General features: G+C 42.7%; 1 protein-coding gene across 10 annotated transcripts in view; it reads right to left on the bottom strand.

Annotated features, from left to right (window-relative positions):
* Nucleotides 1-22,586, bottom strand: part of TNS3 (tensin 3) — a 427,787-nt gene that overhangs the window by 152,031 nt on the left and 253,170 nt on the right. For 9 of the 10 annotated variants that reach the window (XR_012901850.1, XM_006136339.4, XM_006136336.4 and 6 more), the window contains 6 exons: nucleotides 22,355-22,477; nucleotides 15,650-15,714; nucleotides 12,541-12,624; nucleotides 8,352-8,464; nucleotides 6,720-6,780; nucleotides 6,500-6,575 (listed from right to left, as the gene is read on the bottom strand). Coding sequence is in view for 9 of the 10 variants with exons in the window: in XM_006136339.4 (XP_006136401.2) it covers nucleotides 6,500-6,575; nucleotides 6,720-6,780; nucleotides 8,352-8,464; nucleotides 12,541-12,624; nucleotides 15,650-15,714; nucleotides 22,355-22,477 (522 nt within the window). In the remaining variant the exon portion in view is untranslated. The remainder of the gene's footprint in view (nucleotides 1-6,499; nucleotides 6,576-6,719; nucleotides 6,781-8,351; nucleotides 8,465-12,540; nucleotides 12,625-15,649; nucleotides 15,715-22,354; nucleotides 22,478-22,586) is intronic. The other variant, XM_006136337.4, reaches the window with a different exon arrangement.

Raw genomic sequence — 22,586 nt, 5'->3', positions numbered from 1 at the left:
GCATGGCCCACGCGCGCGGTCTCTGGTCTCCCTCCCACCTCCCCCCCCCGAACTACTTAATTCAAACTACTTACCCGGTACGGTCTCCCTGGACGACCCTGCTGGAACAGCTGGCGGTGGCCCCTCCGGTGTGCCCAGGTCAGGGCCCTCTGGTCCCGGCTCGCTGTCCCCCGGGCTGGCACGGACCGCCCTGCCCCCCAAGACTTGGTGGAGGGCAGCGAAGTAGGGGCAGGTGGCAGCCCCTGCAGCGGCGCCGCCCCTTGTGGCCCTGGCGTACCCCTGCCGCAGCTGCTTCAACTTATTCCGCACCTGCTCTTGCGAGCGCCTGTGTCCCTTGCGAGCCATGGCGGCTGCTATGCGGCCGTAGGCGGCTGCTATGCGGCCGTAGACGGCCGCGTTCCTCCTCCTAGTGCGGAGATCTTGGAGATTGGGGGCCTGCCCCCAAATCTCAATGAGGTCCATGACCTCCGCACTAGACCAGGAGGCCGCATGCCGTCTACGGCTCCTGGCTGGCCCTTGGGTGCTTGGGGACTGGGCAGGGGACGGCTTACTGCCACTGGCTACCTGGCTCATGATGGGGCCACTGGCTCAGGGGCAGAGACTGCTGGCAGGGCTGTCTGACTCCAGTGCCATCTGGCCAGAGTCTACCCCTTTAAGGGCCCAGGGCTGGGGGAGAGGAGAAGAGTTTTCCTGGTTGTGCCCAGAGAGGCCACCAGGGAAACCTGGGAAGGGCTAGCCTCCCACTAGTTCGAATTAAGGGTCTACAAAGCCCTTAATTCGAACTAGCTAGTTCGAACTAGGCTTAATCCTCGTAAAATAAGGTTTACGTAGTTCGAACTAAGCGCTCCATTAGTTCGAATTAAGTTCGAACTAATGGAGCGCTAGTGTAGCGCCTATGAAAGTTAGTTCGAACTAACATCCGTTAGTTCGAACTAACTTTGTAGTGTAGACATACCCTGAGCTAGTCTACTGATTTTATAAACCATAAGGCAGGATTGCTATCAAGATGCTTGAGCTCAGGAATAAACAGCCTACTCGTTATGTGCCAAATCTAGCAGTCCTCACTCAGACAGACTGCCATCACACATGATGGCAATTTGCCTAAGGGAGAACTGTAATATTTGGCACAGAGGAGTTAAAAAAAAATCAAAACAAAGATTTGCAGGATAGTATGCAAAAGACAGATATGACAATTCTGCTCTGTGAGGGGGGAAAAGACTTCATTTAGGGTTAAACTTCGGGAAACAGTTAATACTAAAAATGCTAGAGGTGAAGACACTGGCTTCCCTTCTCCTGAAAATATTTTAAATAGCACATCATTTTTAATGAATGAGACAGATGAGTTTCTGCAGATGTAGAAAGTTAAAGAATTGCAAACCACAATACATTTTCCAGGCTTGAGAAGTCTGACTTCGCTCACATTCAGGAACAACCCTCCAACACCCTCCACTCCCAGCTAACTGGCCACTGGAAAGAGTGAGAACCCATTTTCAATATTATCAACACCCTTTCAACTGCCCGTCCTCCCAGAATTCACTTACATATTTCCAAGTTCTTCATTTGCTGTTACCATAATTCTGACCAGAATATTCATTCCATTCAATAGAAACCCAAAACCTTGGACCATCAGTAAATTGGAATATTTTGCCTACTTACAAGGTATTATAGGCTACATTCTGATCACAGATACATAGGTTCAAACTGGGAGTAAATGAGAATCTCAGTGGAATTACTCCAATTTACCACTAGGTAGTTGAAATCAAAACACTGCAGCACATTTTTAGGATCCAGTTCAGCAAGAAAGTTAAGCTTATGCCCAACCTTAAGCATGTTGGTAACCACACTGAAGTCAATGAAATTACTCACATGTTTAAAGTGAAGCACATGTAAAAAACTTTGCTGAGCTGGGACCTCAGGTAACATCTCCCTATTTGTGTGGGTCCTACTCACAGAAAGTGGTAGTAGAAAAATAATTTTCTATGCAAAGAAAAATACATGTTTGTAAAAACCATAATAAGTGACAAGGGAGTAGAAGGACACATGGGCTACGTCTACATTGGCCCCTTTTCCGGAAGGGGCATGTTAATTTCACGAGTCGTAATAGGGAAATCCGCGGGGGATTTAAATATCCCCCGCGGCATTTAAATAAAAATGTCCGCCGCTTTTTTCCGGTTTTTAGAAAAGCCAGAAAAGAGGGTCTACACTGGCCCCGATCCTCAAGAAAAAGCGCCCTTTTCCGGAGGATCTTATTCCTACTTTGAAGTAGGAATAAGATCCTCCGGAAAAGGGCTTTTTTTCCCGGAGGATCGGGGCCAGTGTAGACGCTCTTTTCCGGCTTTTCTAAAAGCCGGAAAAAAGCGGCGGACATTTTTATTTAAATGCCGCGGGGGATATTTAAATCCCCCGCGGATTTCCCTATTACGACTCGTGAAATTAACATGCCCCTTCCGGAAAAGGGGCCAGTGTAGACGTAGCCATCTTGTATTTGAAACAGCTTATAACTTTTCTTTTTTTGAGTAGCTTTTATGTTGACATGGACACAATCACCTTTTATTCATTATTATTTTTCAGTCTTCTATTAAAATCACTATAAGACATATCTTAATGAAGTGGCTGCTGATTTGTGTTACTGTGTCCTAAGGGGGAAATTACACAGATGAGCCATTATGTTGGACAGTTTGGCCCTGCACTTGCAATAAGCTCTTTGTGAGAGCACACCCACAGGCTCAAAGAAGGATTTGGTACTAGATTGTGGAGAAAACATTGGTTTCTGAGGTATGCCTAATATTGTATCCCAACCCCCTCCCTTATTCTTCCCCCTCCATCCTTCCCCTCTATTTATTTCAGTGTTCACATCCCAAACTCATAACTCCGGTCATCTGAAGAAGTGGGTTGTGCCCACGAAAGCTCATGATACCATCTACATGTTTTGTTAGTCTATAAAGTGCTACCAGACCATTTGTTGCTCTCTTTGTTAGATTAAGTCTCCCACCTTCCCTGGTTCATGTTATCATCACCACTACTGCTTGTTGCAACGAATAGGTGTGACTCAAAACCTAAATTTGTACAGGCCTAAACTATAGGGTATTCAAAATCCAGATATGAATTTGTGTCATAAATGTGTCTCTTATAGTATTAGTTGATAGGACAGCAGTCAGAAGGCCGGATAAAAGGGTGCTTAAAGATCAAAATTCCTTCCTCATATACAATTCCCTTAAATCTATCTAATTGAAAGCAAAATTTCTAGGCTAATGTAATAGATGTTAAAACCAAAATGGACTACATCATCTAGTCTGACCTCCTAAATCTAATCTCTCAACCCAAGACCAGCAATTATGCCAAGAGCTAGCAAATAATTCATCTTTTCATACAGGAATGAAACTCAGCCAAGGGAAAGTTAGACTAAATATCTAGAGAGACACAGGTCTTTTTTTACTGGAATAGGCTCTCAAGGGAAAAGATGGAAGCTGTATGCTTTGGTTCACAAAATAGTTGATCATATGCTATGAAGAAGTAAATCTTGCTTTGACTAGATGGAGGCAGAATAGAGGACCTAGTAAATGTCACCCATCCCATCTCTACTATATAGATTGTATAGACTGGGACAGAGTACTATATCATTGTATAATCCATCTTTCTAACTCAAGATATCCCAAAGGGTTTAGATATAAATTAAACATGCATTAAAGTCACTGAGCATGCAGAACTAGCAGCTGTGATCTGCAACATCGTATATATGTTTTGAGGATTACTCTGGCATAAAATAGGGTGTGACTATGAAGTGGATCAGCTGTTCCTGATTAACTCCCTCTACAGAAGCTCTCATCAATAAATAAATAAATACATCACTAGTATAATTTATTTTAAACCACTTCCAAAGTGGATTAAGCTAATTTGAAATAAGGAATTTTATTTCACCATAAGAGTGTCCATACAAAAAGTTAATAATGAATTACTCCCCAGCTAGACAAGACCCTAGCCTTTTATTTGAGAATATATACAGAGCACATGTTACAATCTCGCAGTTTTATCTTCTGTGAAAAATGCTGAGGCAATAAATCAGTTACTTCATGGGCCATTGGTTTTTAAAATCCTTATATTTAGACCTGCTGAGCCTCATGGATTTCATTTTCTGAAACCACTGACAGTTTTGCTTAGTCAAATCTAAACATTCATAACTTGAGTTCATGCTTTGCTTAGGAAATACTGCTCTGTGGAAAAAGGCATTGAATTCCTCATAAAGTTGCTTCTAGTATGATTAAAAGTTCTCAAAGTTACGCATATAGTGCAGGGCTGAGCAAAATATGGCCCAGGGTCCAGATCCGGCCCGTGAAGCCATCGGATCCTGCCCACAGACCACCCTTCTGGGACCCTCAGGCACATAGCTGCTGTGGGTTTAAAGTGCAGTCCGGTGGATCTCTGCTGTGGAAGGAGGGGGAGGATTTGGGTGATCTCCTCACCCCCAGCCCAATCCTCAGCTCCTATTGGCCAGAAACAACTGGTCAATAAGAACTAACCCCAGCCAGTCTCTCAGGGTATGTCTACACTTGCTCCCTATCTCGAGATAGGGATACAAATGTAGTGTACCGAAATTGCTAATGAAGCACGACCTTGTATGAGGAGTAACAGTTATTTTGAGAAAAGGGTTTTCTCTCGAAATAACACTGCTATACGGGGCGTTTTATTTTGCAATAATGCAATTTCAAAATGGCAGCCGGACACGATTATGCTAATTAAGCACGGGATATTTAAATCCCACACTTTATTAGCAATTTTGGTACACTACATTTGCATCCCTATCTCGAGATAGGGAGCAAGTGTAGACATACCCTCAGCTCCTATTCGCTGGAAACAACCAATCAATAAGGAGCTGAGAGATTGGCCTAGGGGATGGGGGCAGTGCAAGCATCTTCCTCCTCCCGGAGCTGAGAGCCACATGGAGGGAACACCCTGCAGCTCTAAATAATCTGGAGCTGTAACAGGCAGGAAGCCCAGCCTGTCTTGGGGGTATGACAGGACTGTTGGCTTAGGTAAGCGCTTCCCAACCAGAACCTGCCTCTGGCACCCTTGCCCTTCCTGCACCCCAACTCCCTCCCTCAGGTCACCATCCAAACCCTCTGCATCCCTCCTGCCCCAGGTCACAATTTCCTCCCAGACCTTGTACCTCCTCCTACACCCCTCCCCCAAGCCATAATCCTCTCCTGCACCCAAACTCCCTTCCAGAACCTGTACCCCAATCCCCTGACCTAGGTCACAACCCCCTCCTTCACCAAAACTCCCTCTCAAACCTCACACCATCTCCTGCACCCCATTCTCTTACCCTGAATGCCCTTCTGCACCCCAGTTCCATCCTAGACCCCATACCTCCACCACAGAAAATTGTGTCCCTTGACTACTTTCCAAAATCATGGAGTAGCCCCCCAACAAAAATTATTGCCCACCCCAATTTAGTGTGTTACTGGTTTGTGTCATAAGTCAATACACAAGGAAATTCATAATGCAGTTAGTTCTTCTGTCTCTAATCCAGTTGCCTGTGTCCAGCCATTGAAGTTCATATGATTAATAATACTACTGCTAAATTTGAAACTGTGCCAGTACCTAGAATGTGGAAGGCACTCTTTTATAGGACTTAAAAAAAAAAGCTTTTAAACTGAAAAAAGCAGGGGAGGGGACAACTTAAAAAAAAGTGAGAAATAGAAAAAAACTGAAACAAAAAAGTGTTCATCTCATTGTAAACATTTAATCAAAAACAGAAAACATTCTTTAAATACATTAGTAGCGCTGGGAGTTTGGGGCAAATTTACAATGGGAAAATTATATTTGTTTGTGACACAGAAATTTCCACTTTGTAAGTACAATGAAACTAGTTTGGAAGACATGACAACTTTTCTTTTTCTTCCTCCATTTTTCAGCATAGCCACCTCATTTTTAAAAAATATGCGAACAATGGGGGGTTTGCAACATTTACTGTAATTATTCTTAGTATACATATGGTATATATTGTATGTAGAGAGTGTTCTATACTGTGTGTCTGCGGAAACCAAAGGCCTTTTATCCAGTACACACTTCTTCACTCTCTTGCCCCCCTCCAGAAAACCCCACACATTTGATCTAACAATTCTTTGAAAGTAAAATGAAAGAAGTAGTGCCTTGCCTGCTAAATTATGAATTTTAAGGCTGAATTAAAAAACTTTCCACAATGTTTTTAATAGTGGAAATCCGAATATAAACATTCATATTGAATATAATTATAATGACAGGGAAAAGTCAATAGCAAAGGTTTGTCTCCATAAAATGGTTCTAGCTTGAATCAAACTCTTGCTTAGCATAAAAACTCAAGAGGCCAAGTAAAACTAATTTAAATACCTATTTCCCTGGTGTTTCAGTGACAATTTTCTCATGCTCTTTCTACAGAGCACAAAATATATGACTGTTCTTATTTTTAAATCACCACCTAGAAGGCATAATTAATTATGTAAAATCAAAATTAAGTACTTACCATAATATCTCCCTTCAGTAGTTGGGCTGGCTCTATAGCAATGCAGATTCTGCTTTGATTTTCTGGCCCTACACTACTTAACAGGAAAGAGAAAAAAGAAGTTGTTTAAATAAATGTTATGATTTTAAACAATAAACTGTGGTGAAAAAAAGATGCTTTACTCTTTTAACTGAAAGGATGGGGACTATATTCATGTAGAGATGAAACAGCTGAGACTTACTATATTCCGGATGTATGAACCGGTTGCATACCCTGGTAGATCTTTAGAAACGGACGACAAACTGCAAAAATAGCCAAGAGAGTAATATATTCTTTGTTATTTGTCTGTATTTTTTAAATGCACATTTAGGGAGTTTCTTGCACATAAAAGAGACCCACCGAACCTTGTTTAGCCTAATATCAGTGGGTGTAAAGGCCAAAGCTGGGTGACATTTTGTTGGAAGGAGGAAAAAAAGGAAAAATTGATTTTTAACAAATTTTTGTGGAAAATATTTAATTCTATTAAAAGTTTTGAAGGACATTTTTCAAAATGGAACAAAAAAAATACAATTCTGAAAATAATCTTTGTTTTTTTTAAAATATGTCCACTCTTTTTTCCAATGGAAAAGTAGCCAGAAGGGAGAAAGAGTTTAGAACCTGAGAAAAAGTAGCACTTTGCTTGCTTTTTTAAAATTCTTATCCCCTCTATCTTAATCACTTTTTCATAAAGGGAAAATAATTAAATAGGAGAAAGTGGGGAATGACCAAAAGAGAAAACAAAAATAAATTTCAATGAAGCATTTGTTTTGTTTTTTTCTTTTGAAAATGTTCCTGAAAATTTGACTAAGATTAACAATCCTTTAATATTTAATCATATTTTTTGCTAAACTGATGATAAAAAAATGTGGCCAGTTTAAAGGTCAATACAATCAACAGAGTTAAGTGCAGATTTAAGGATCACCCTTTTTGGGGGGGGATGTAGAGAGGCCAGTGGCCTGCTTTTTCTTCAGCTGCCTTTGTTGGAGTGCTTTTTAAGTTTTAGAACAGCAAATTCAGCAAAACGTTCTCCCTGGCCAAGTCATCGCCAGTGTTCCCTGTAAGATGAGTGCTGTGGGGGAACACAGCTTCACAGGTAATTAATCAGCCCAGTCAGAGGCTCAGGGCTCAGTTCTGGGAGCTGAGTGACTGGGCAGGGCTGATTAATCACCTGTAAAGCTGTGCTGCCACTTGGCTTAGAGGGAACACTGGTGGCCACCCAGGAGAGATTCAAATGCTGCCTCAGACCAGCAGAGCACGCACAGCAGCCCACAGCCGGCAGCATATGTTTCTATTAATGGTGCACATCTGCACATGCCTCAGTGTACATAACAAAATTTATTCTGCACATGGATGGAAAAAATTAGAGGGAACACTGGTGATCGCCTAAATCAGCAGATCTGAGTGGACTGTAGAAACTGGCTCCAAGCCATTTCAAGAGGCCCAGTACTGGAGTGTAAGGGAAAAAACACCATGAATAGGCAGAGAGATCATCCTTATACTAGTGACTAGAGTGAGATAGCAGTACTGAGACTCTCTCATGGAAGAGGAACATAGCTGTTTGGATGTCACTGAGACAGCAGCAGGACTTGCTCAAGAAGTCCCTCATCCCCCCTGGAAGAAAGATGTGAAGAAAGTGTTATCTCTTTCCTTAGTTTTGCAGGAATAGCTGAGAAGTTGAGTTAAACCTTAATTCCCCAAAACTTAAGAAAGGTCTGGGATTGTTTTGAGATTGAAGGGAAGTTCTTAAGTAAACTGTATCAGGTTTGCCCATCTTGATAAGAGTGGGATGTAGCAAAAATAGGAAGTCTTGGAAAAGGCAAGTGAAATAATGTACCTCCTCCAGCATCAAAGCTTGGGATCCCATGAAGGATGACAAAGTGCAGGAAGAGTGGAGTCGTGTTCATTTTCACAGATCCAGACAGAAGGCCACTTAAGAAGTGCACATATCTGAAAAGATAAAGCCTCACAATTAGTCAAGAAGAAAAAGACTGTGTTCATAATCCCATGGAAAATAATATGCTCTTCATTATGACTATAACGAACATAAGGGGGGATATAATTGCTTCATTTAATTTTGGAATTTAAGTGAAATAGAACAATCTGCATCAAAATATGAAGAGAAGCAGAGAAGCTTTTGTTTATCAAGTTTTTCCTTTATTGGCAAGGATGTTGCTCTAATTGGTAATATTTGTACTATAAATATTTGTGAGAGAATAATCCACCTACCAGCTCTGAGAAAGAGATGGGTGGGTGACTCAGGAGACTTTCAGCCCAACCAGCACATATTAACCTGACTCAAGTTGCTATCAGCTGAAAGCACTGTGGTAGTCAGTGTAAAATGTATCCAGCTCTACTCCTAGTGAGCTGGTCTACACATCAATAAAGTCACTAGAATTTTTAGAAATGTGCATCTACGCAGCCCCACCACATGTGAAACATGTTGTTTCATTCCTCCTACATGTTCTAAGATAGTGCAAGAGGGACAGGGAAACTAGCACACGATTGGCTGGTGAGGACTAACACCTGACATTCACGTAAACCCAGTTTGTGCTTAGTACTTTAGAGGAATTGTTCAAGAACAATTTATCCTTGTAAAGATATGAACCTCCTCGCAAGAGAGCAAAGGATAGTGAGAAAGCAAAGGGATGATTTATTCTGTAATTGCCTTTCCCACATATGGAATTTTAAACGTACAAGTGCATTTCTTCCCCAGAGAAATTATGCTTTGCCTACTTTTTTGGGAGGAAGTTGCTGTTTCCTCTAACTTCCTTTTAAATACCCAACTAATTTTCCCAAGATCAGCCATATTTGCAAGAAATAAAATACCCTCATCCCACAAGGGGAATGAAATAAAAAAACAGTAGTCCCTCTTGTACAAAAAGACAAGGAAGGGGCAAGATAAATTCTTTCCTCTTATTTAGCTACTTATTTCCCAATTTCAAATACCCCAAGAGGTATTAAATTACTCTAACGTTGCTCTTAAGAATAAAACATATATCAATACCAAATATATCAATGCCAATTAACACCCTCCATGCTGCAAATTAGGTGGCAGCAATATGGATACGACAGCAGCAGTGGTTCTCCTTGACAGTGATAGTTTTACTGCCCTGAGTCTGGAGTTGTTTGGGCCGATTTCTTTATTCAATTTGTTTTTAAATACAAGCAGCAGGGTTGGTTTAATACACGACATTAGAAAATGTCAGTGTTGCTTCTTGTTTTAAGAAGACTCTCTAGTCATATTTATTCAATCAGCAGTACAGGTACAGGTTGTTTGCATGACTACAAGCACCGACCTAATTTTAACCCTTTTCTTTTTACGGGGGTATGTAACTTCAGGGTGTGACTGCCATGTGAGTAGGCATCACCATGCTGATTTGAATCTAACTAGCCCAGCTAACACCAGCAGTAAAGACATGGCAACATGGACACTAGTAAGGTGACTGATTATGTATCTAGTCCCAGGACTGGCCTATTCAGCCTATGCTGAAGCCCAAGCCACTGTTCCTCCGCTACAATTTTGGCAGCATTAGCTAGATTAAAAGTAATACAATCGCGCCTGCCCTGAGCTAGAATTACGACTGCAACTGGCATATAGCCATACTCACCGCTTCCTTAATAATCCCAAAAGTTGATCCCCCTCTCTAGTTTGAGTCCTCTTCCTCCAGTTGATGCATTTGTTACTGCATTTATAGCTGATTTTTCAGTTGTTTACTTGATATATTTGAGATTAAACAATAAAGCATAAACACAAAATTCCACTTGTACATATGGAGGGTTGAAAACTGCACTTTCTATTCAGGCAAAACTTCAGGTGAAGCTTCCGAGAATTTTGCCCAAGTACGTCAGGACTGGACCCCAACATGAGAATTCTCAGATTTTGGAGCCTGCCGTAGGCAAAAAGTGAGTGTGTATTTTTATATTTTAAGATTGTGACTATGTAATCTAAATTAATCACCTGAATGCCAGAAAGGATCTAGATACTTTAATGTGCAGTAGTAGGTAAGCAAGCTAAAATGGGGTTATTTAATTGAATACTTTAGTGGATCATCAGAATCAAGAGGGATTGTAAAATTAGCCAGGAGTGTTATGGAGCTATTTCACTTTCCTCCTCAATGACAAGCATTGGCTATTGCGAGAGATACAAGAAGCCAGATTTAGATTATGGCATGTCCTACATTCCTATGTTCTGTGTGTGCAAGAAGCAGGCTGAGCATTGCAATGCTGAACGAAACAGTGACTGAGAAGCTAATTCCACCATTCAGGAGGTGAATTACTGCCTCCCAGAGGCCCTTGGAGAAACTAAACAAACACCCCAGAAGAGCATGTCAGACCAAAGCCTGGATTTTACAGGTATGTTATTTTGGCTTTAGGGCTCACACACTGTAAGCGCAAGCCAGCAGCTACTGAAACTTCCTGTCAGCATGGCTTTAACAACTGCCATGAGGCACAGGTCACAGATACTGTTGTGAGGACAGTTGGTTCTCATGGAAATTTATTTGAAGAAGGGAGAGAACTACAAGTCAAAGCTGTTTATACTGCAGAAGGCATCCTGATGGGAGCATTGAGACTGTCTCATTCCCTTTGCTCCCACGATGCAGGCCTCTATGTCCTGCAGGTGCCATTTACAACTGTCACATTGTAATAATGCAAGGTTTATTTGCCAACATGGAGCTGAATAGATAATGTGTTCTCCAGGCTAAATATTTTTTGAAGTGTATTTAAAGGCTCATGGGACTGTTATTTTTCATGTCAACAACAGCTGCGTAGGTCACTGGATGGGTCCATCAAGGCACTGGGAAAGCCTTTCCCAATCAGAGGCAAACAGAGCTAATTTCCTGACTGTCATTATGACTATATGACTTTATTTTTTAAATTACTGACAAGCCCTTTTTCTTTAAAAAATGCTACAGTTATTACTTGAGCTGTCAAGCGGTTTAAAAAATGTATCGCGATTAATCACACGATTAAAAAATTTAATTGTGATTGTGTGTGCTGCTCCTTTGAAATGTTGCGGCGGCATTTCAAAGGGGCAGCGCTGCGGAAGCCCAGGATCAGCTGGAGTCCTCAGCTGACCCCAGGCTTCGTGCAGCACTGCCCCTTGGAAAGGCCACCCTGGCATTTCCAAGTGGCAGCACCATTGGAGCCCAGAGTCAGCTGGAGTCCCCAGTTGACCCCGGGCTCCGCACAGCTCTGCCCCTTTGAAGTGGCACTTCAAAGGATTAGTGCAGCATTAACGCCTGCAATTAACACGTTAATTTTTTTAACACATTAATCTTGCCCTGCGTTAATCACAAGTGTTAACGCAGATAAATTGACAGCCCTAGTTATTACATATCTGTTGAGGGAAGTGTAATCCATGTTGCCAAATAAAGATCCTCTGTAGATGATGTATACATCCAAAAGAAGATAGGTACATAGCAGGTGTTTTCCAGCTGCTCCATTCTTTTCTAGTACTAAAACATCCACTAGTTTAACAGATTTACACACACACACACACACACACACACACACACACACGACCATTTCGCATCCCAAAACATCAGTTATCTTCCCTAAGTAATGGCTCACCCTCACATATAGAATAGACAGAATATAGGATAGTATAGCGTGCTAAAAATTTTTTATTGTCATGACTCAGATGGTCACGCTACATGTAAATCATCTCACACAATGTCAATAAAGTCTTCATATCACACCACAACACTCCATCATGTACTCACTAAAATATCATATGAGACAAAAAAACTAGTTTACATTTTTTTATAGAAGTAAAGTATATTGGATCTATTTTCTAGACATAAAGCAGTACAAACACACACAGATAAAACCTTTGTACCATACCAAAATATTATTTATGTGTACATAAACACATCCAAAGAGATGGATCTCCTTCAAGGAAGATTGCTAAAAAAGGAAATGTTGAAGTAAGAGAATCCCAGGGAAATATCCTCTACTAAATAGTGAGGGAAAACTATGGCGTTTGCTTGTCTAATAATATAAATTAGATACAAGTTAAATACCTTTTTTGGGATGGCTGCATTAAAGTCGAAACTTTATCATCAAAGAACTTCTTCATAGCAAATCTGTCTAAAGCCTGATCAGCACTGTCAAAACAAAGAAGACATAGGTAGATACCATGTTATTCCATTTAGGGTTGATCACAGAGCACAGGATCATACTATGCCTTATCTTTGTAAAAGTCTCAAGAGAACCCTTTCATTGTGCTCTGGGGACTCATTCTTCCTCCAGCTGGACTCACCACCTCAGACTGAATGTCAGGGGATCCCACTCTCCTACTTAACGCTGTAAGCTCTGTTCAGTGAATCCAATTGAGATAGACTCCTGGTAGAGTCTTGTATGCTCTTCAGGGATGAATGCACCTAACCTAGCATTTACAGTCAAATAATGTTGTCAGAACAGGAGGGTTTATCGGTCAACTTGAACGCAATATAGGAAGTCCTTAGTTTGGCATGGCGAACTGAAGGTTAAAGCACATCCCCACATTGGGATAGCCCCAAGCCCAGCTAAGCTGTAGTGAACCCCATTGAACCCCCTTGTTCAAGTTCTTTTGGTCTGGCCTCCGTCCTCAGATCCCAGATGAGATCCCTGACTCCTTCTAGCAGCCAACTCTCAGGTCCTTTGTTCTCAAGTTGGGGAGTTGTGCTCAGCTTCTCTGCTGACAGGTGGAGGAATCCATCTTCCTCTGGGTCACTGGCTGCTATGTGTCAACATGCTGGTTATTGGATTTGCCACTGCTGTCTTGGATTCTCCACTGATATAGGATCAGCCTCAGCCAGTCCTTTTCCAATGACTTCTTCAAGTTCAGACAGCTAGACGACATTTATACATACATCTCTTAGCCTGCCCATCAGGTAATAAGGCACGATATAGGGAAATTTGAGGCACCCGGAGCAATCATGAATATATTGCCAAAAACTCCCACTACATTACAAGATTATCTTGGAAATGAAGTGAGTTACAGCTTAAGATGTGCCAAGCTACTAGAAATTACGTCAGTTGGAATAATACAGTAAAACTCCATTGGTCCGGCACTCCTTATGGTCCGGCACCATCAGGAACCCGGAAGTACTCCGGGCAGCTGGACCATTGGAGCTGCTCTGCCCCCGGCTTCCCTGATTCAGCCGCTGCTGAAACTGACCAGCGGCTGAATCGGGGAAGCCGGGAGCAGCGCAGCTGGGGTGCTGCCGGTAGGTCCCGTATCACTGCCCCTCGGTGCTACTGGACCAACCCGGCAGCACCCCAGCTGCTCTGCCCCAGGCTTCCCCAAGTCAGCTGCTGCTGAAACTGACCAGCGGCTGACTCCGGGAAGCCAGAGGCAGAGCTGCTCTGCCCCAGGCTTCCCAGAATCAGCCGCTGATCAGTTTCAGCAGCGGCTGACTTGGGGACGCCTGGGGCAGAGCAGCTGGGGTTCTGCCGGGTTGGTCCGGTAGTGCCGCCCCTTGGCGCTGAGGGACCAACCTGGCAGCACCCCAGCTGCTCTGCCGCAGGCGTCCCGATTCAGCAGCTGCTGAAACTGACCAGCAACGGCTGAATCGGGGACACCTGGGGCAGAGCCGGACTATCAGAAGGAGGGACTATGGGGGGCCTGGGGTGGCATCCCCCCCACACCGCCCTAGACCCCTCAAAGCCCCCCTTCCGATAGTCTGTCATATCTGATAATCCGGCACCCCCGTGGTCCTAAAGGTGCCGGATTATCGGAATTTACTGTACTTCCACTGCCACCTTTTCAATTCTACCCCAAAGGCAGTTTCCTTGATGAGACAAAACACCTACTTCCCATGTTCAGTTATTAGGGTTTTGCATTTCTCACATGAATATGCAAGATTTGTAGTACAATGAAGAACAAATTGCCACAATTTGTTTTTCACATCATCAATATAGCATTCTCTGTAGCTTGCATAGGAGGGTACCCGTGTTCCCTCTTAAGTATTATGTCCCCAAACCTTCAACAGCAAATAATGATGAGGGGAAAAGGAAAAAAAAAAAAAGCATCAGAGTTCTGACTGAACTAACATACATGTCATTACTCCAGCTATTTACTCTGTTCTGGTTTCTTGCTATCTGGTTTACCAAAGGGGGGTAAGTTATAAATGCAGAACAGTACGGCCTCGGGATGAAAATGCTTTTTGTCAGTCAATCATGAACGTCATATATGATTGCGGAGCAATAATGGTAGACGGTGAAAGAAATTAGATTTTATTCTTTGTTTCAAATGAAATTGTGTCTAATGTATGAAAAGAGAAGGCCAGAGAACACAGAAAAAGATGGGGTCCTCAAATACTATACTGAAACCATGATGATCCCAGCTCCCAAATTAAGTGACACAGTCCCTAATTATTTGTTCCCAAGCATCAACCCGTGCTCCTTCTGGTACATACAGGACAAATACATAATCATCATCTGAGAAAAAAAATAGATCTGGTAGTCTGATTCTAATTAACATCTGCATACAAGATCTGAAATAACTAGACCCTATGGAACCACAAGTTAAAATCTGATCAGAGTTAGCTTAGCCCTACATCCTTCCAAAGGTAGCCGTGGGGGCTTAAAAGAAGACTTTGAAAACTAAGCAAAATTCCAGTTGGCTTCAATGGGTGTTGGATCAGGTCTTACCTTCTCCTTGATGATGTTAAAGAGCGCATGGCAGTTTCCAGAACAAGGCTGTGGAAAATTTTCATCTTCTTCCCTACTCCCTCTGCTGGATACTAACTGATTTCATAATAAGCAAATCCCTACCTCACAGGGTTGGGATTATTACATCCATTAAAGACTGTGATATGCTCAGATATTACAGTGAAGGTAGCCATGTAAATATATAATATGGATCAGCAGATTCAAACAGGGATTACTCATGGAGTAAGGTACTCCTTTAATGAGTAAACATGTCAGAATCTGTCCTAGTGAAAAGAAATGCCATAGAAACAATAAAAAGAAGGCTTGTAACAGATTCTTATCCATCATGAATAATTGAGACACATCAGCATCATCTGATTGAAACGATCATGGGTAACAACTGTGCAACCAAAGATTATTGAAATTGGGGAGGGTACGCCCCTGCTTTTAAATATTCACAAACCCAGTAAATCATTTCTGTTGTTCATCACTTACCTGGCAGAAACATTAGTGAAGTGCATATATGATGATATCACTACTCCTATCCTTCCTTTTCCACCCTTAGGAAGAAAAAGAAATGATAGTTTCTATTATTTAATATTGACATAACACCATCAATGTCTATGAGATTTTGCTGAAAGTTCCATCCATAATGCATGATAGATTACTGCCTATGCTAAGTTACAAACAATAACAATTTTGTTGGCCATGCTGGTGATTACACAAGCTCCGGCAGGTCCTTTCTTGTAGTGGGGGGTGGAATGATGGTCAGCAGCTTTTAAAGACCTTTCAATTGTAAGATGGCTGACCTGAAACATTGAAAATACTGAGTGGAACTTGCATATTTGGTATCCCACACCTACTGAAATTTAGTGAGATTTAGTACCAAAATTGCCCTGCCTTTAAAACTACCACTCTTAACTCCTAGTTGACCAGTAGCATATCAAGTTGACCAGCTGCAAGTCAGGAGCAAAGAGCCGAGGGAAGCCATGGGTTAGTTAGATTGGATGTATATATTTTAATACAGGATTTTAAAAACTGATTTTGAAATCTGGCATTAGTAGATAATTTTTTTCCAGATTTACCCTACAAAGGATCTTTGAACTAAAACCAACGAAACAACTGTTTTGTTTCCCTTTATTTTTCCCTTTATTATTCCCTTCCTATATTCAATGACTTTTTTATACATCATATTTTCTCTCTCTGTGTGTGTATCAAGACAAAGCTATAAATTAAAATAAAGAAAACCATAAGCAGCAGCAGTAACATTCTGTAAATGTTTGGTTTTGGACTCATCCAAGACAAGCCTAAACAACTTTGAAATTTCTGGCATTATGTGCTATAAACTATGAATTCTGACAAGTATCAGCAATTTTTTTCTGACACCTGTGATTTATAATAACTACTGCTTATTCTTTATGGGGCATTTTCATAATGTTTCAAAATTTTATTAAATCATTTACATGACATAGGTACAGTACAAATTACTAATCTGTCATTCTTACTAGTTTTAACATGCTTCCAGATTACTCAGGCAACAGATTTTGACTAAGCCAAGGAAAGATGATGGTGGGAATTTAAGACCCCATGGAAGAATTTAATCAACAGTTACTTCATAGAGATTTATTAGATACTCATTGGGATATTTTACTTTTTCTTCAAGTATAGTTGTGACTGGAAAGTTATCTTTGTAAAAGCAAGTCCAGAGCAATGTTCCCGCTAATCATTTTCATCCATGTGCAGATTTTTTTCCATGCACATGCAGAATAATTTTATGTGCACAAGACATGTGTGAATGTGCACATCTAGTAAAAACAAAAAAACCTAACTGTGGGAGCTCTACAGGTGGGTGACATTTGAATCTCTCCTGAGTGGCCACACAAGCTCACAGTTTATAGGAACACTGGTCCAGAGTACTGAAGAAATCATTTCATTTGACTCTTCCTTATTGTGGAGCTGACATCAGACAGCCCTGCCTGGAGAATCCTTCTGCAGCATGACATGTGCCTGCCTCAGTTTCCTTCTCAGTAATGCAAGGACTCCCATAATGTTCTTTTGAATCAATAATATCTCTCCTTGACTAGTTTACTACAGAAGCGTTGTGCATATAATCTAAAATACAAGTACCAAGACAGTACATGTATCACCCCTCTCCATACCACACCTGCGTGCCTCACCACTGGCTTGGGGCAGACATCTGTTAAAGCCCTCCTCTGCTCCTGTCTTTAGCCTTTCCCTAGGAAACACTTTCTCGCTCTGGCAGCTCTTGTCTCCTGCCCATCTCTGCATCCCTGGCAGCCTCAGCTTGTCAGATCTCACTCTCTCCTCCCTCAGCTTCTAGTCTTTTTATAAGCCCCACCCTCTTACCTGATCAAATGAGAGCACTTATTCTAGCACAGAGGAGCTAGACTTGCTTCACTTATTGGGACTGCCCTCACCCTACTCCAAGACAGGCCCCATATCTGCACCATTTAAGGCTCCAATCTTGCAAGTACTGTACCAGGAAATCAAAGGGACTCACGCAGGCAGAAAGTTTGCCCATCTGCTATCTACTGCAGACTGGAAGCGGGAACAATGAGAGTTTTCCAGTGACTTCAACTCAAGCAGGATCAGGTCCCATATCTGTTTAAGGTGCTGTCAACCAATACCAGCACTGCAAAGCCAGTAAGCCTCCAGATGTTATTTGCCTAGAGTGCCAACAGCAATCTGCCGACTTGCTTCTGAACTCAGGGTTACTTATTTATTTTATTTTTATTTCTCTTCTCATTCAACAAACATTGAGAAGGGAAAACACTACACAGCAGTGACAGCACATTAGAACACAGGCAGTTAGGACCTGTGGAACCTGGATGGCCCTGAGGGCTCTAATTTTCCACTGGCTACAATGGCAGTCTGGACTAGATTCACAAAGGAATTTAAGTGTGGAGACACTGAGGGTGCATCTACACTGCACCTGTAGCTTGAAATAAGCAATGCAATTTGAGCTACGCAAATTGCGTAGCTTATTTCAAGTGTATTTCAAAATAAAGCACTATTCCAAAACATCCCGTACTCCCCATGGAACGATGCTTACAGGGACAGTGGAATAGCACGCCTGTTTTTCGAAAGCTATTTCAAAATAACGGGCATGCTGTCAAGACACAGAAAACGCTATTTCGGGATACCAGAAGTATCCCAAAATAGTGCCGCTGTCTACATGCACCCCGAGTGTCAAGACATCTAACTTTTAGGTGCTCATAAAATCACTGGGATTCACAAAGGCGGAGTTAGGTGCTCAGGCTCCTTGCACAATGAATGGGGAGAGATAGTTACCACAGAATGGGTTTCACAGAACCCTGCAGGCTGGGCAGTTCTCAATGTAAATTAGTCAATGAAGTGGATGATAAGAGGGGTGTGTACTAAGCCCATTCCCTCAGGGAGTTCTGTGTCTAACTTCAGGCTACAGGCAGATGCTTCTTTCTTCCTGGCATTCACAGCTGCAAACTTTCTCTGGGTGTTACAGATCTATACCATTTTCGCACAAGGCCAGGATAGGGAAGGGCTCCCTCCTAATTTTGGGCTAATCATTCTTACCAGCCTCTTGTGACTATTTGAACCATCTCTCTTTTTTTCCCCTCCGTTCCCCCACCCCACTTCCTTTTTTTATTCTTGGATCTGGACTTCTAATACTCCTATCATCTGAAGAAATGGGTTGCACCCACGAAAGCTCATGATACCATCTACATGTTTTGTTAGTCTTTAAGGTGCTACTAGACTATTTGTTGTTTTTTATGTTTTTCCTGTTACAGACTAACTTGGCTACTCCCCTGAAGCTCTTGGGCTAATCGGCAGAGATCTCACCAGGGATGTGAGAGACCCCAATTCAAGTATCCTCTCTGCCTTAGGGGGAGAAAGGAATTGCACAAGGATCTGCCACTCCTCAGGAGAATGTTCTAGCTATTCTGATGTGGGGGAGCTCCCTCAATTTCTCTTGTTGAAGCTGTGACTAAGTAATTTTAAAAATCATTTGGCAAAGACAGTGAGGGTACGTCTAAACTACATGGCTCCGTCGACGGAGCCATGTAGATTTGTTTGTTCAGCAAAGGGAAATGAAGCCGTGATTTAAATAATCGCGGCTTCATTTAAATTTAAATGGCTGCTGCGCTGAGCCGACAAACAGCTGATCAGACCTAATCAGCTGTTTGTCGGCTCAGTGCGCTAGTCTGGACGCTCCCCTGCTGACATGAAAGCCCTTTATGACGTCCCCTGTAAACCTCATTCTACGAGGCATAATGGGGAGGTCGATAAAGGGCTTTCAAGTCGGCGCGGGAATGTCCAGACTAGCGCGCTGAGCCGACAAACAGCTGATTAGGTCTGATCAGCTGTTTGTCGGCTCAGTGCGGCAGCCATTTAAATTTAAATGAAGCCGCGATTATTTAAATCGCGGCTTCATTTCCCTTTGTCGATCAGCCTCATCTACATGGCTCTATCGATGGAGCCATGTAGTTTAGACACACCCTGAGAGAAAATGAGTCTGTAGCCAGGTGGGTAGAGCACTCACCTACGATGTGGGAAACCCAGGAGCCAGTTCCCTTGCTCCAATTATTTTTATCCATAGTGGAAGTAGGTGAGTGGGTAGGGGAAGGACAGGGATTGAAAAGCTGTTGCAGGTTGGACCTCCCTGGTCTGGCACCCTTGGAACCTGACTGGTACTGGACAAAGTAGCTCCCGGAGGCCCCAGACTTTGCCCCAGGGAGGTTGCCCCAGGTGTTGCTGGACCAGAGTCCCAGACTACAGAGGTTCAACCTGCACTACTGTTTTGTGCAAACTCATATACAGGGCCCAGTCTGGTAGGCAGATACTGAACACATTTACTAGAGTGGGTCCCAGAGGTGAGTTAAGCAGCAGAACCCTATCTTTTCACAGTTCATGCATCCCCCTGGGGCTTGCACATCCAGACACTTGGAGACGCAAACCTAGTCACCTGTGGAACTTTTAATGCACAAATTTAGGCACAAATCAAGTTTAATTCACCTTTCCACAACAGAGAAGGGATATTTTATGAATGTCAGTGGAGCCCGATTCTAGGTTTTATGCACCTGAACTGGCAGTTAGATCATAGAATCATAGAAGATAAGGGCTGGAAAACACCTGAGGAGAATCTAAGCAGGAGGAAAGACCTGAGGAGGACCACCCCCAACTAAATCATTCCAGTCAGTACTTTAGATGCTTAAATCCTTTTGTGAATTTAGTCGATACAGTATTATTTTAGTCCAAATGGAATGAATACCATTTAATCCATTGTAACTACTGTATGATATAGTCAACAACGAAGTGCTCACTTTTCACCTAAATGTCTAAATTCTAGATGTCTAAATTCCAGAGATGGAAAGTCCGATGTGCATTTAGGAGACCAAATGCCCACATAAAGCAACTAAATAGAGATTTGGACATCTAACATTAATGCTCTTAGAGACTTAACTGAAATGACTAATAGAGTATGTCTAGATTGCAGTGCTATTTCGGGATACCAAAAGTATCCTGAAATAGCAAAACCGCATCTTTAAATGCTCCCACTATTTTCCAAAATAGTGCAGGTACGCTATTCTGGCATCCCTGTAACCCTCGTTCCACAAGGGTTAAGGGATTTGACAGAATAATACCTTATTTTGAAATTTGGCGCTGTCTACACTGCGCCAAATTTCAAAATAAGCTTTTTTGCCCTAGACTCAGAATAAGCTACGCAATTTGTGTAGCAAATGTCATATAGTATAAAAGGATCCTCAGAAGTTTGACAGAAAGATTAAAGATCTCAATGCACTAAATACACTCAACAGTGTTGTTCAGCTTTGAAATATATATCTCATTGCATATTACTTCTAAGCACACAAACCTGGATTTATCAGACCCGAGGCTTGACTAGTCTAACTTAGCACAGTTAATGGCCTTTGGCTCACTTATATCAACTAAGTATCTGGCTCATTATGTTTTCAACATTGAAATTGCTGCAAAATTGTTAATTATAACTTTTCTTGTTATGATATACACGACATCCTTGCTATAAGTGCAAGATACATTCCAAAAAACTTGGACTTATAGCAAAACAACTTAAAGCGGGGAAATTTTTTCCTGCGGCTGACTTCAATTTGCGCAAATTGTATTTTTTTCATGACTTAAGAGGGGGAAAACAGGAGGACTTATAACACATCAGTTCCTACAAGTGTCAACAACCTTAGTACAGAATGGATGCATACCGGGGCGACTTATAACAGGGACACCCTGTATTAAAAATTTAAGGTAATAAATATTACACTTGTGATAGGGTGCGCCTACTGCACACTGAAGCAGGTGGGGTTAAAACTCTGTGGGCAGACGAAGTTCCACCCCTTCACCCATACTGGGTATGTTCCAAATGCTGGGGCAGCATAAAAGGCAAGAAAGCGGCTCAGACTAGGCAGGCTGCGGAAGGAGGACCTCCAGCAGGAGCTCCAGGGCCCTACCAGCCAGTGACCCTGACAGCGGGAACCAGAGCCCCAGAAGACTGCTGGTACACACAGCGCCAGAGGAGACCCAGCAGAGGACCCAGTGACCGCATGGGATGCCGACCCACTGGCACTAGTATGAAGTGACCCAGGGAGGGTGCAGGAGCGGCCTTTCCTACCCAAGTAAACTCCGTGTGTTTCAGCAAGATTCCCCTCCAAGGGAGTGGTAGACCACTGTGCTGTCCACGGGGCCCTTGGTCAGGACCTGGTGGAGTGGGGTGGTCCCAGGTCCCCCTACTGAGGCAGCTGCCTCCAAACCCCATTGACTCTAGCCCATAGGCTGTACGACCCTGGGAAAAGGGCTAACTATAGACTCTAGCCATTAGGCCATCCTGCCCAGCAGCAGGGGCTGACCAATACAGACCTTGGCTACCAAGCCATGCTGCCCTGAGTTAAAGGGCCTACCCCTTTTGACTTTGGCTACCAGACCGTCTCCCCTGGAGTTAAAGGGCCATCCCCTACCAACTTTGGCGACTAGGCCAGGCTGTACTGAGTTAGTGGGCTGCTCCTCATTGACTCTAGCCATTAGGCAGTGCAACGCTGAACTGAGGGTTGGTGCTCCTAGATGGAGAGAGAGATTGCTGTTGATTCAACTGCCAATGAGGCAGCATCCACACCCCTGCATACCGTCCTCTAAGGGATGGAGTGTGCATACACCATGACAACATGGCACACTTACTCTGCAATGGATCACCACCACGTGCTGGGGGTCGCTGTTCAACCATGATTCCATAGCCTTGCAGATGGTGCACATCTTATCAAGGGGAGGGGCATGAAGGTCAGGCCACCCCACATCCATAATCTGGAATCAAACAAAGCCACTTCATTTTCCATTTACAAGGTACTCTAACATTGTCATTATATACAATAATCCTATTCGAAAATGGTTCCTTTTTTTCCAGCAGAAAAAT

Source organism: Pelodiscus sinensis, chromosome 2, assembly GCF_049634645.1.
Source record: "Pelodiscus sinensis isolate JC-2024 chromosome 2, ASM4963464v1, whole genome shotgun sequence".
In the NCBI taxonomy this organism is placed as follows: domain Eukaryota; kingdom Metazoa; phylum Chordata; order Testudines; family Trionychidae; genus Pelodiscus; species Pelodiscus sinensis.
The sequence above is the reverse complement of the archived record's forward strand: the minus strand, read 5'-3'. Positions and strand labels throughout refer to the sequence as shown.